The 13,865-nt window shown below is 41.5% G+C and overlaps 1 protein-coding gene across 1 annotated transcript in view; it reads left to right on the top strand.

Moving 5' to 3' along the window:
- Window positions 1–13,588, top strand: part of cdh13 (cadherin 13, H-cadherin (heart)) — a 197,324-nt gene extending 183,736 nt beyond the window's left edge. The window contains exons 14-15 of the mRNA XM_034534656.1: window positions 1,393–1,611; window positions 11,994–13,588. Of these exons, the coding sequence (XP_034390547.1) occupies window positions 1,393–1,611; window positions 11,994–12,001 (227 nt within the window). The 3' untranslated portion in view covers window positions 12,002–13,588. The remainder of the gene's footprint in view (window positions 1–1,392; window positions 1,612–11,993) is intronic.
- The last annotated feature ends 277 nt before the right edge of the window (window positions 13,589–13,865 follow it).

Here is a 13,865-nt window from a genome sequence, read left to right as displayed (position 1 = left end):
TGCATGACCGGCAGTGCTGTCTGTGTTTGTTTGAGTGACAGAGCAGAGCTAAAACCTGCCCAGAGGTATTCACTGTGACTGACAGCGGGAGAGGGAGGGACAGACACTCCTCAATCACCACCGCTGGAAGAGACAGATAGGGCCAGCAGAGAAAGAACCCGCTCCCAGTGAAATGGACTGGCACTGTGCTCGCCTCGTCTCTGCTGGGCGCACGCGCGCGCGTGTGTGTGTGTGTGTGTGTGTGTGTGTGTGTGTGTGTGTGTGTGTGTGTGTGTGTGTGTGTGTGTGTGTGTGTGTGTGTGCGCGTGTGGGTGTGTGTGGGTGCGTGTGGAAGGAGAGCTCTAAAACATTTAGATCTCTATAAAACACTATTAAAAAACTTTTACCATGCAACAACTTTTAATCCTTCTTGCTACAATTGTTAATGAGTTAGTTTGTGAACACTGATGCATTTTCTTTATTCATTTTCTTAACCCAATAGGTCATTACAAGTTAGACATTTTGAAGGTTGATACCACTTTATGTTGACTATTTCATAAATATGAAATTACCACCAGCAGCCAACTCAGCATAGAATCTGGGAAACAGATAGACTGGCTTTGTCCCGAGGTAACACAATCTCTAAATGCTTGCTAATTATCGTTATATTTCATTTGTTAAATACAAACACTGAAGCTGGCCTGGAGGCTCGAGGTGGAACAACAACTATCTCAGACACTTAACATTGGTTCTCATTCATTTGTCACTCGTCTGTGAGTGTGATCACTTTGAAGGTGCATGTGGGGTGTGCGTAACGGGATAAATGCCACAACAGATTAGCACGATTACACAATCACAACATGAATACAATATGATTGTTTAAACTAAAATACCTGTGGAGGAATCTGCCAGAGGGAAATCTGATGGTGACAGTCAGCTGTTGGTTGATTTGTCACACGCTGATCAGGGTTTGAAGAAACTTCAGGAACATTCTGCTTCTCATGCCGCACATATGAAAATACAATGATGAGCCAGAGAAGTGGGGTTGATTCGTACAAAAAAGGGCCTCTGCATGTATGAAATGTTTACTGCTGCCGTTTGACATTGTTTTGAGCACACAGTTGGACAATATAAATGAAATGTGCAACTTTGCATATAGTGGCACAAATCAGCGTGAAGTGAGGTGGCTCCAGAATTTCTTTTTGTGGGTCTGAACATTTTTTAAAGTGTGATGCAACAAAATGTAACAATCTTAGTGGTGCCACTTTGTGTCACTTCAGTTGTCATGAATGGCTTGGCAGACAGTTTCTTTAGGCGTATCAGTTTTGTGTTAAGATACACAACTCATGCGGGATGGAGGATTACTGTGCTTTCTCTTCAATAAATCTCCCTCTTCTTCTGTGTCTCCCACAGCCACGCACTCCCAAATCATGCTTTTGCACACTCTGAAGAAAGCCAACTACCAGCTCCCGTTGCTCATCACTGACTCAGGGGTGCCCCCTTTGTCCAACAACACAGAGTTCAAAGTTCAAGTGTGCGTCTGTAAGAAGAACAAAATGCACTGCAGCTCTGGCCACTCCCACCACGCCAGCCTTCTCGTGCTGCTCGCGACACTCCTGCTCGCCCTTCTCTGTAAGTACCATCAGAACCACAGCACAGAATACATGAGAAGTTGAGACGCTGTTGTATTTTCTGGCATCCTCGTTTAAACACGGATTAATACTAAAGCAATGTGGCGTTTGGCTTCCAGTTTATCAGAAATTAATACAAACACAATGTCTTAGGATAAGTGAAGTCAAAAGGGTAAGTAGTAATTCAAGTATTCATTGCATTTTATTTGCATCTATTTTACAAAAGTATGTCTGTTTTGTTTTTTTGACGCCATGCCTGAAGCCCTCCCCGGGACGACAAGCTTGAATTTACTCTGAATATCTCATTTAGGCCCCTAGCGATAGCATGAATAAATCCACCCCCTTTGCGAACGTGAAAGTACGTCCAACAGCGAGTTTGGTGAGAACTAAATATGTTGCAACTTTAAGGCCCCTAGATCCTGTTCTCCCGTTTGACCTTGTTGTCCGTAGTGTAGAGTCACGTTCGCTGTACGTGGTGAGAGTGGGATGAGAAGAGAAGAAGAAGATATATATATATATATATATATATATATATATATATATATATATATATATATATATATATATATATCCTACTGATTTGTCTTTGACTGTGAAATATGTCATTGAAGAGTCATGTTCCTCTTTCCAGCTCTCTTTTTATGATCTTTCTCCCTTTCACTGTTGATCACACCTGCTTGCTGCTCTGTTTCCTGTCGTTGATCTCTCAGCCCTCTCTGACACCGTTTCACCTCCCTTGTACCCCTTCTCCTGCTCTTTTGCTTTCTTTCTATTCAGCGATCAGCACTCCCCCATAATCCTTTGCTTACAGGCAGAATCTCTGCACCTCATCTTCTCATTTTCTCTCGGCATCATCCGTGCATCGAGCATGACCCGTGGGTCTTGCTCTGGCTATGGATCATTCTATTGATGCACATCTTTTCTCAAAACACTCATTCATAGCATATGACTGCGCTGTGTATGGGAAACTTTGAAGAACTCATCATATTGTTCTCTCGGGATGCAGTCAGAGTCTGTAACTTCTGTTGAAAAGTCCATGATTCAGGATTGCCAGTTAAAGTATAAAACTAAACTGACAACGTGTGGCAGGCAACAGCACGCCATGCTCCAGCGTTGATTGACCATTAGTCACGGTTTCAATGCACCACACTAATCATGAGCGTAAGCTGATGCTGTGTCAGCATCCACGGGCGAGCAGCCACCTCTCAGAAAGTTTCATGGCAGAAATCCTGAGAGCAGGCCAGCTGGAACAGTCAGTTAGCTTTTCACGCTCTCCTTTTCAGAAATAGGTTGTTATCTGCCGTTGTCATGGCAGCAGCCGCAGTGTCTGAACTAGAAAGCGTGATAATTGGTTGACATGCCAAGACGGCATTAAGAAAGTCTTCTCCGCAGATGTCTTTTGACTCTGAACGACAGCAGCATTCATTACCCCACTGTAAATAGTGCAGTGATAGACAGTGGCATTCATTAGCCAAATAGCTGCTCCCGATGACAGATTCCTGGGCCGCCTGGTTCTGTGGCCGTGTACACGTCCATTCATTTGGACTGAAGCATGTTTGGGTTGTCAGAGCAGACGTTACCCTGGAGCTGGAGGCTGGTGTACAAAGAGAGAGGAAACAAGGACGGTGTGTGTGAATGCTTGTCTCCGTTGGGAATCTCAGATAGTATTACAGCTGGGAAACAGAGGTTCCACCAATACAGACACTGAACATCCCTCCACACACACACACACACACACACCAGAGGGATGACTCCTGCTCGAGCTCATCACAGAGACCTGTGCTGGGGGACAGATAGAGGGGACTGATCATTGCAGTGTATAGTCAGATAGTCAGACAGAGAGGCAGAGAGGATCCTGTTTCAATTCCCTTATCTACAAGCTGAACTTTGACCCAGCAGGAGAGAGATGAGGGGAAGAAAAATGGAAAGAGCCAGAGGCGAAGGATGCTGAAAGGAGACGAGAATAAAGGTGTGGAGATTAAACTCTTCTGTTTTGTTCTGTTCTTGCCCACCAGGCTACAGGCATGGCCACGCAGCAGTACAGTTTTCCTGGCGTGCGTTTCTCTCTCTTCCCTTTCCCCCTATTCAAGCTCTCTTTCTCTCTCAGCCCCCAACCATGTCTATAAAACGTTTAGTTTGTGGACACAAAATAGCATCAGGAGAAGTAAAGCCCATGTAATAACTCTTTAGATCAATATAAAGTGGAAGCATTTTAACATATCTCCAGAATGCGAATGTCATTTTAACAACACATTTTTCATTTTTATATTGTACATAAGCATGAAATCTCTATGTTTAGGAAAAGGACTGTAAATGCTTGAAAAGTCCACACTGACTGGAAGCATGAGAAAAGAAACATCGACCTTTTCGATGTTTGACAGAAACCAGGGTTCTAGATGTGCAGGTGTGCACTGTTCCCATGGTACTCAACGTCCAGATCTCTATTCCAATTCAGCATTTAAAAAACACATTTTTATTATTATACCATCTACACAATTACTAATCACAAATAGCTCATAACAAAGGGAATAATAATCCCACATTAATCATTATGCTTCAACATTAAATGTGGAGTTATTCAATAGGCAAACCCTTTTGTTAAATTTCAGCAAATATCTCCACTCCCTATTTGAATAAAGTGATTAATTGGATTAAATTATGTCATCCTTGTTCATGTCCTTTCTACGCAGCAAGAAGAGCAAACCGTCTTGTGACTAGGGTTGCAAAATTCTGGGAATATTCAAAGTTGGAAACTTTCCATGGGAATTAACGGGAATTAACAGGGAATTTTGGGGTAATTTAACTGCATTCACCTTGTCATAAGCAGACATGCATGCAAACATTTATAATACAACTTTTAAAAATGACATTTTTGACATTTTGTGAGTAGAACTTTATTCTTTCATCGAACAACAAAAACATGAACGTTAAATAAAAAAGTTGTATTCCCTATGATCACCACCCCCCAACCCAAATTTTTTTGTGTTTTTTTTCCCCTGAATCCTTTCAGGTCTAAATGCATCCTCCTCACTGCTGTAACAAGTTAGTCTACTGTATACAAATAAACTTGGTATTAAAATGAACATGGCTTCAGTTTACCAAGTAATCAATATGCTAGGTAATGACAAACAGTGTTGGGAAAGTTCACTTTCTACATGAACTAGTTCAGTTCATAGTTCACACATTTTAAAATGAACTAGTTCAGTTCATAATTCAAAATGTTGAACTAAGCTCACAACTCCAAAAAAATGAACTAGTTCAGTTATTCTTTTCAATAAGTTGCGAGCTATAATTGAAATATCTGTCTGCAATACCGCTCTTGGCCTCTACTCAACTCGGCGCTCTCACACTTGCCAGGCACAGGGCTGAAACGCTCAGACAACACTGATGACAAAGACGTTCAAAAACAACAGAACGTTTTATGTTTACGTTTCGGGCAGACAATGTTCCCAACCAGCTGCATTCAGGGTCCAGCTGAGCTAGGCGTGCATAGTCTTGTTCTCAACTACATTTAAGTTCCCTGTTATATGCTCTTGCAAAAAAACTTAGGCACATTTTCTTTTTTTTTAATTCCCCAAAATTCCTGTGGAAACTTTATTATTTTACCGGAAACTTTCCGCCCCTTTGCAACCCTACTTGTGACCACAGTGAACATGTTGTTTTTAAAAGGTTAAACACCAACAAATGTGGATAAAAGCAGAATATTTCGATAAAATCATGTTGTGAATTTTGGAAATTATCACATCATGTATTTTCCAATAAATGTTGACTTTTGGACTTCAAGGCTCTGGAATTATTGGAAATGTTCCAAGTCTGAAAGAAATCTCTGCAGCCACATTATTATTCCCATGACTTTCCCAATCTAATACTACAACTATAATATATTTACTACTGAGCCTGTTTGAACAAACAATATTGTCACTCCTCTGCTCCAATAACGGTCTGCATCTGTCGATTGTTCAATAAGCCCGCCTATGAAACAGGAGAGCAGAGGATATTTATGATTGCTGTGCTTCGCTTCAGAAGTATTTAGACCAAACACTGGTCGGAGGAGCCTGATCATCTGCAACAGTAGAGATGCCGATTTAGAATTTGAACGTCAACGTTACAAATGATGCTTCACCTCAAACATTGAAGTCCGTCTCCGAGTTCCTGAAATTGTTTTATAAAGGTGCACACATGTACACCTACATGGCTAATTAGAACTAATTACACACAAACGTACATATATATGCACACGTGAGAGATTTAGCAAATACTCACACACCTGCACACGTGCGTCTTGTCCGCTGCATCCTTTTCCATTACACTGTGTGTGTGTGTGTGTGTGTGTGTGTGTGTGTGTGTGTGTGTGTGTTTTAACTGTGTATAATGTATTTCTGTCTATCTGAGTGTTGATGTGTTTATGGGAGAGGCTCAAGAGGAGAGAGAAAATTACTACAAATGCTACAAATGCTATCTTGACAAAAAATTCCATACTCAATGTGAGCAATCACATTTTCCTCAAAACAACTGATATCATATATTTTCCACAAACTCAAACAAGACGGAGACACAAATTAGCCCGTGAGCCTCGCTAAAATGACACTTGAATCAATCTCTGCCCCATTGACAGATGTTCTGGTGTATCTACTGGGAGCCAAAGGAATTGAAGTGATGTATGGGTTGTGAAGTGGTGGTGAACTGTACTATCGCTGTCACTGGCCTCAGCCAGATCTCACCTTTGCATCCGAACATCAAACCTCCTCACTCCCCCCGTCTCCTGCAGCAGTGCTTCAGCTTAGCAAACCGTCCTAAAGTAGAGCCTTGTCCTCACTGGCTTTCTGTCCTACCTCGCATCCCTATAACACTCCAGCGGGGTTGCTTTTCAGGCCCTTAAATAATATATGTAACTCTGCAGAACAGGGAACATACACTGTGTCTTCTCGTGCTTACGAGAACTTTATTTGCTGTTGCAGGATTGCCAGTTAAATCCTGGGGCTACTTTCTCTCCTCTCCAATGAAAGCTTTTCTTTTGTGATCAGTGTGCCATGGACTCTCACACACATCCACCACAGACACTTATTACCAAAGAGTAGGGAACAATTTCAGTTTTAACCTAAAGTTCTGCAGAAGGAAATGCTTGCAGATATGGAGACAAACACACATACACGCTCGGATTCAGGGTGTTACATGGCCATGTGAAAGCACCGCTGCCCCCTAGCAGTGCACATGTGAACTGCTGTGCTCTGTACAGCACATGCGCTATCTGCTTGCAGCAGCCGCACTGTTGCTCAGATTGATATTCTCTGAGTTGATGATGTGTGGCTGAAGGCAATAACTGTCCAGGTTGGACAGTATGTAAATCATTTATATTTTACACATATAGGCGGTGTGGCTGTGCTATGGAGATTAATATGTTGCTGCCCATAATAGCTGTGTGTGAATGAGGCTTATAAGAGAGGGGAAATAAGGTGCTAAAATGAAAATCTCTGAGGGAGCCGATGCTGATGCTCTTACCCGCATTTTTACATCTTATCTCACATGCAGTACATATACACAGATATGCGCACCCATTTCATCCTACACTGCATGTGCTCATTTTAGGAAGGTCTACGAGCTCAAACTGCTTGCTCAAATCTTCCGTGCAGGATTACGGGCTTGAGTTGCAGATTTGTCTGTAGTTGTAATGCACTGCAGAGGAGTGCTTCTCTCTGTGCTTCTCTGTAATTTTAGCAAGAGTAATACTATAATTCCAAAAGTAAAGGAGAGAGAGTAAGACGGTGGGATAAAAGCAAAGCATTTACCATCAAACACAACAAACAGCTCCTAGCACAGATGCCACTAATTTACCTCCATGGTCCCGGGGGTTTCAGGCCACACGGTTTGTCTTCTGATTCCTTGCCTCGCTCTGACAGACACGTTTCCACATTGTTCACTTCAAGCTTTCAATATCCGTTACTTAAAATCTTTGCTTTAAATTCAATTTGTCCAAATGCAATTTGAATAAAATCACCCTCTGTTTAAAGATATATAAGTGATATTAATATTCAATAACATTGCAAATTTCCCCATTTAAAATGTGTTTCTGTTTAGCACTATGAAATAGGTCTAAAGTATTTAAGTTTAAAAGTTAAAAAAAGCAAGGGTAGTACGCATATGCTCAGTCGGTATTGTACAGGGACATACAGGGAATTCTTTGAGCCCCAAATTTGAAGTTTTACTGAGACACTTTACGAGAATGTCACCACCATTATTGTGTTGAGTCGTCATTTGCCAGAAAAAGTTATATTTAACGGTACTTTGTTGTCGCTCTCCGGTTCTGCTCATTTCAATAATACTGTGACAACAAATGACATAGTTAGAACCCTCAAGATTACAGATATATATAGGAGGATATACGAAGATATCTATTATGAATTATAATTGTCACAAAAAATGATTGATTTGGACTTAATATGTAACGCACTTAACAATATGTTAACACTGAGATATTGTAAAATAATTCATTAGAAATTAAAATATTTCCTGAAGACGATCATGCATTATAAGATTTTAACTAAAGTCATCACCAGTCGTCTACTCACTAACAAATTCCTGTTATTTTCTTCATTATAATTTTTTACATTTAACTCATTCATCATTCAATTCTGCGTTGCTAAGGCTCATTAACTTCCATTATAGTCGGTGTTACCCTGACGGATTTCTGTCTTCTCCTATAATGTTTCTTCTTCATGCTGCAATGCAGCCGTGACATACCTGAGCTAATCAACTGTCACCCTCCTTTCCTCTCAGCAATTAGAAAGGCTGGAAAATGGTTACAGTTCCCTCCAGTGTCCTATTTGATTCCTCATCGCCTCCCGCAGCTTGTAAATTTACATTTTACACATTAAGCTTCAGCTTTTACCTAGAAAGACTTGGAATAAGTGGAGCCGGTAGGCTGAGTCAACATCAGTGAATCGCTGTGATACTCCGTTAGGTCATCCATACACATGACGAAAGATTTATTCCTTTCTGTCTGGTGCTGGGAAATGGAAACAGGCTCACTTTCTAGCACAGGTAGCTGTATAACAGAATAGTGAGAAGGTTGTGTATATACAGGAACTTACGGTTGTCTATCCTGGATAGATGAGACCTTTTCTCAGCTGTAGAATGAAGTGAAAACATTGTGTTGGGGTGTGATCAATGTCACACTGATATGTTACATTTAAAAGTATGTATCTGTGTGTGCGTTGGTGAGCTTTATAGAGACATCGAGGAGAAATGTACCGTAGCAGGAATCCTTATGAAATCTTCCCTCTGTGATTCTCTTTGGCAGCACAGCATGCATCTAATTCTGCTAGCTGTACCACAGAATGACTCATTCATAACGCAGCCAACCTCAGGTAGAGTGATAACATTCGGTTCATCCCTCTCTTTCTGGCTTCGCCTTCTTCCTACCTATAATTCTCTCTTTCATCTGTTCCTGACCTATGAGTTCATAGCCTGTGTCTGCACGGGAGCTGAGGTGAATTGATTCGGCAATGTATTTTCATGTCAAGGCCGTGACTTTTTAGCCAGAGGGGGAGAATTGGCTCTTTTATACCTTGCTCTTCATGTGAGCTGAAACAGGGCTGCCAGAGCCTCATTAGATTTGCAAAAAACAATATCTGAATCTTCAGTGCCTTGGAGTGTTTCTCGACTTTTATTTCCTTTTTTTAGGGAACACTTAGTCCTGAGCTTTATGAAAAGGGGGCATTGGAGGAAAGAAAAATCAATCTGCCCCACACCCTCCTGTTCCGTAGCCTCCACCCTATTATGTATTCGCCCCCCATTCAGGCACGCTTCGATCGCCTCCGAATTTTTTGAAGTACAGTCCAATTCATTTCGTGATGTCTGGGAAAATTATAGTTTGCATTCCTCAAGACCGCTCCCTAATCTCATCGAGAGAGTAGAAGAGATGTGGACAGAAAGAGAGAGATGGAGACGGAGGAGGACTTTGGCATGTCAAAAAGCACCATGGGTTTGTCTGACTGATACTGACTGCCAACTTATTCAACAAAGCACACACGACCAGTGAGAGCAACAGTTCAGCCCACTCACGCGCTCACAATAGAAATGCAAAAAGCATAATGCAACAGTAAACCCTTTAGAAACAAACACTAGCTATGACAAATTGCCACCTCCAAATTGGTTGTTTTACACCATATTTTGCAGCATGCATTCTGCTAGATTAGCAGTAAAAGGCAAGGCTTAAAGGTAAGCCTGTTAAGTAAGGAAGAATGCTTCTGGTACACCTGATCTGTTCCTCGCAGTAACCGCTGCATCTGCACTGAGGAGTTGTAGGAACAGTGACTTAAGCAGTCACAGTCATCAGCGTATACTGCGGGAGGGAAGAGGTGTTAGGTCTCTCTTTCTTCGACACATCATTTACTGTAAAAAGCACATATTACATGTGTCTCGCAACTTTCACCCTGAAAAAGCTACTGGAATTTGTTGATATCTATATAATGTAGTGTTGTTTCAAGAGTCATGTGCTGTTATCTTGGTAATCGTTGGATCTAGTTCTACGCAACGTTTAGCTTGTCATCCATGTCATGGTGGAGTGGAGGGTATGCGCAGGAATACGCCATACACACTTTTAAATCTCCACTGATTCACATCTTTGTTACAGCCCACATTGTATCAGGGAACAATAACGTTTGCAACAGTCACTGATGCTATCGTATATCTAGCTGCTATATTTCTCAGTTTGACAATCTAACCAGTGATAACACATCACAGGACGATGGCTCTTGGTAGTTGTTGTTTGTCTTTGTAAGGTTGAGAGCTAACATGTGCTAACGTCAGATGTCACTTGTTGCCACGGTAAATATTCATGTGTTCTGCAGCCTGATGGGGAGCAGTCAGATACCAGTGTCAGTGAGGCCAGCCATGGCAGAGCACGTGGGATTGGTAATGGAGAGACGGTCAAACGCAGCAGCCATTTCTATGCTTTTTCCACACTAACTTGACATTTTTATATTTACATGTTTGTCATTTGAGTTGTTGTGTAATTTATCAAAGGCGATGAAGATTTACTATTAGGGAGGAGGGTTTAAAAGAATTTTCTTGCTACAATAATTGGACATTTCTATTGAAAAATACATTTGGAGGCAAATTAACAAAAGGTAGAATTACCTGGATTTGTCCTTTCAGAGTGCACTTGTGCAGTGTGTTGTAAATTTAGTGCTCATATCGACAGTGCAATCTGAATTTAGAAGTGACCTTTTCCTTTTCGGTTTGGTTGCAACTGGACCTGCATATGTAACTGTATACATATTTTTAAATTTAGTTTGACAGCTTGACTCCCACCTTGTCCTGAATTAGAGTTTGAAGACATTGTAGAAGCCCAAAGTGACAAATGGAATCCAGCCATATCCGAAAAAAAGGAGACGGCGAAAGAAAAAGAGGAGAGAGAATGAGCGGAATGAGCGAGCGGGAGTGAGGAGGGATGCTGTCGAATGCTCAGGTCAGAAATCAGAAATAGGGAGCCGACTTGGAGGAGATGGCTGGCAGAGAGGCAATCAATAAACTCTCACATTTCATACTGCTGTGTATGTGTGAGTGTGTGTGTGTGTATGGGTGTGTTTCTGGGTGTTGTTGTGTGTGTGTGTGTGTGTGTGTGTGTGTGTGTGTGTGTGTGTGTGTGTGTGTGAGTCACATTACCGGGGAACGAACATACCTTTTTTTATATTTTTAGACTGTATCACCAGGGAAAACACAGCGTCGGTCCAAATGAACATATGTTCTGTGGTGCTTTGAAGCTCATAGGTTCTCGTAAAAGATGATGTTGTGTAAATTGAAACAGATTCTCCCCTCAGAGACAAAGGGGTGGGGGGGTGCTAATCCAGGCTAGTCCAGGCTAATTTGTCAAACACATGGCCCTATTTTCTGCTTGGGAGCTGTCCTCAGCACCATAAACTGAGCTCATTCTGAAGTGAAAGGTTACGTATTCCACGAGTGCACGTCAGTAGCCAGTTCCTCTTCACTGTAGCCACAACGTGTCTCCTGATGGTATGATCAATGAGAAGCACCACGCAGTGTGTTCAGCCATATTGATGGAAGCGTCCAAGACGTTGAGGAAGGTACACGCTGACACCGTTTCAGGCTGGACGTTCACATTAAAGTCAATTACTTGGTTGCTACTGCCGTAGAGTGAACAACTATCACTTCTCTGTTCCGTCCTTACTGAATCTTTAATGATGCGATGCCATCACATGTCCTGCGTAATTGATTGCAATGCAACTGGTTCAGTGATGACCTTTACTTTACAGTATCTCCTGTCTTTTCTCCTTTCTTTCCCACACACTCCTCCTCTCCTCCTTGCTCCTTTCCCCTCAACCTCCCTTTCCTCTCCTCCTCTTTCCCCTTCTCTCCCTGCAGGCCTGTAGATTCTGCTGAAACCTCTCGTAGTCCTTTTTGCTACACTGAAAAGCAACGACTTATCTCCCACACGCAACCCAGTCTTAGGAGAGGAGAAGAAGAAGACGACGATGATGAAGAAGCAACGAGAAGACTTTTCACCGCGAAAAATCAAACAAGAAAATACACACAATCCCCACTGGCACAACTGCTCTAAAACACCACTTAGCATTTCTTTTTCCTTTTTTTAATATCTCACTTATCCTCTCACCGCTCTCGTCTCCTTCTCCTCATCTTTACTTTCCTTGTTGCATGTGTCTATCCCCACTTCGGTCTTCTCTCATCTCCTCAGGTTTTCCTGACTCTATTTGACATTCTTCTCTATCTTTCCTCTCAACTGTACACCGCCGCCATCAATTACACCACTTATATTTCCCCCATTTTCATTGTATTCCATTTTGGCAGCGCACCATTGCATTGGCAGACAAACATTGGCAAACGTTAGCAGTGGTCATGGCAACGTGCCACATCCGTAGGAGATACTTGAAACAACATGTGTATTGATATTGTAACAAAAGAAAAGCTATAAATCAATTTTGTATTGGAACTCACTTTAAACCTATGGTCTTTTCCCACAGTTCAACCAAAACTCGCTGCATCCCCGGTTTCCTTTTTTTCTCCTCTCCTTTATTTTTCAACTCTGCTCCATCCCTCCTTCCCTCACCCTCCCTCATGCATATACATAATCCATCTATCTTTCTTCCCCGGCTCCCCCGTCTATCTATTGACCTCTGTGTCTCTCAGCGGGCCAGGCAACACTGCGAAGGCTGAGCTACTGTCCTGCTCGGGGAAGAGCATTGACTTTTTGATGTGTTCCTTTCTTTTCTCGTCACAGACTGTGTTTGATCTTGTTTCCCTCTGTAAGCGGAGAGAACAAAGCTGTTTCTTTGTCTGCAGTGGTTGTGGTCTTTTAGGACAAGGTGGTAGCCATAAGCCTTCAAAGAGTCGTTTCTTCGATTTGCTTGTTTTTATTGCATTAGTTGTCATGGAGTGGAGAACAGTATATCTTTATAGTAACGGTGTAAACCTTAAACAAAAAAGTACTATTATATAAATATTTTATTTTTTACCATTGTATAAATATACAGTATTGATTAACTTATGTACTTTGATTGCAAGTTCTTTTGTCACCCACACAGTGAGTAAATAAAAAAGAGGAATTCTTTTTTCCTGTGAATTTTAGGCACTATTTCTAATGCTATTGATGTGTTGACTATTTTATTGTAACATTTTTTCTTTGTTTTTTTTACCATTTGAAATCTGTGGTTAATTGCAGAATCCGGAGTCTTGTTTTGATGGTGCCATGTGTTTAGGTTCGATTCTGTCTCTCGTTGATTCTCTCCTCTCCAGCTGTCATTTCAAGTCACAAGAAGATGTGTCAGAAGAAATCGAAGGCTGTGGTTTTGGTGGATAGTTTTGCTTCTTTTTCTTGCTCATCAAAAGAACGTAGCTCGTGTTGGCTTTGTGTGGAGGACCACCGTAAAAAAAAAGATGACATTTTGAATGAGTTACGTCTGTCTTTTGCACTAATTTAATAAAGCCGTTACTGAAAATTCACACATCGATGTATTGCAAATTATGTGTTAACTGAATAACCAAATGATCTGCTATGAAAGGTGAAGTTTGCACATTTTCCAGAAGTGTAAAAGTCACTTACATATTTGCATTCCTGCAAGGTACTCAATTTCACTTTCAGGAATAGTTTGATATACACAACTTTACAAAATACGCTTATTCGCTTTCTTGCTGCGAGTTAGACAAACTGAAAGCTCCAGCCATGAGAAGGTCAGCTATGTTTAGCTTTAATCCAGGGGAAACAGCTGGACTGGTTCT

This window comes from Cyclopterus lumpus, chromosome 6 (genome assembly GCF_009769545.1).
Source record: "Cyclopterus lumpus isolate fCycLum1 chromosome 6, fCycLum1.pri, whole genome shotgun sequence".
NCBI classification, from domain to species: Eukaryota; Metazoa; Chordata; class Actinopteri; order Perciformes; family Cyclopteridae; genus Cyclopterus; species Cyclopterus lumpus.
Note: the sequence above shows the minus strand (reverse complement) of the source record. Positions and strands in the feature narration are given on the sequence as shown.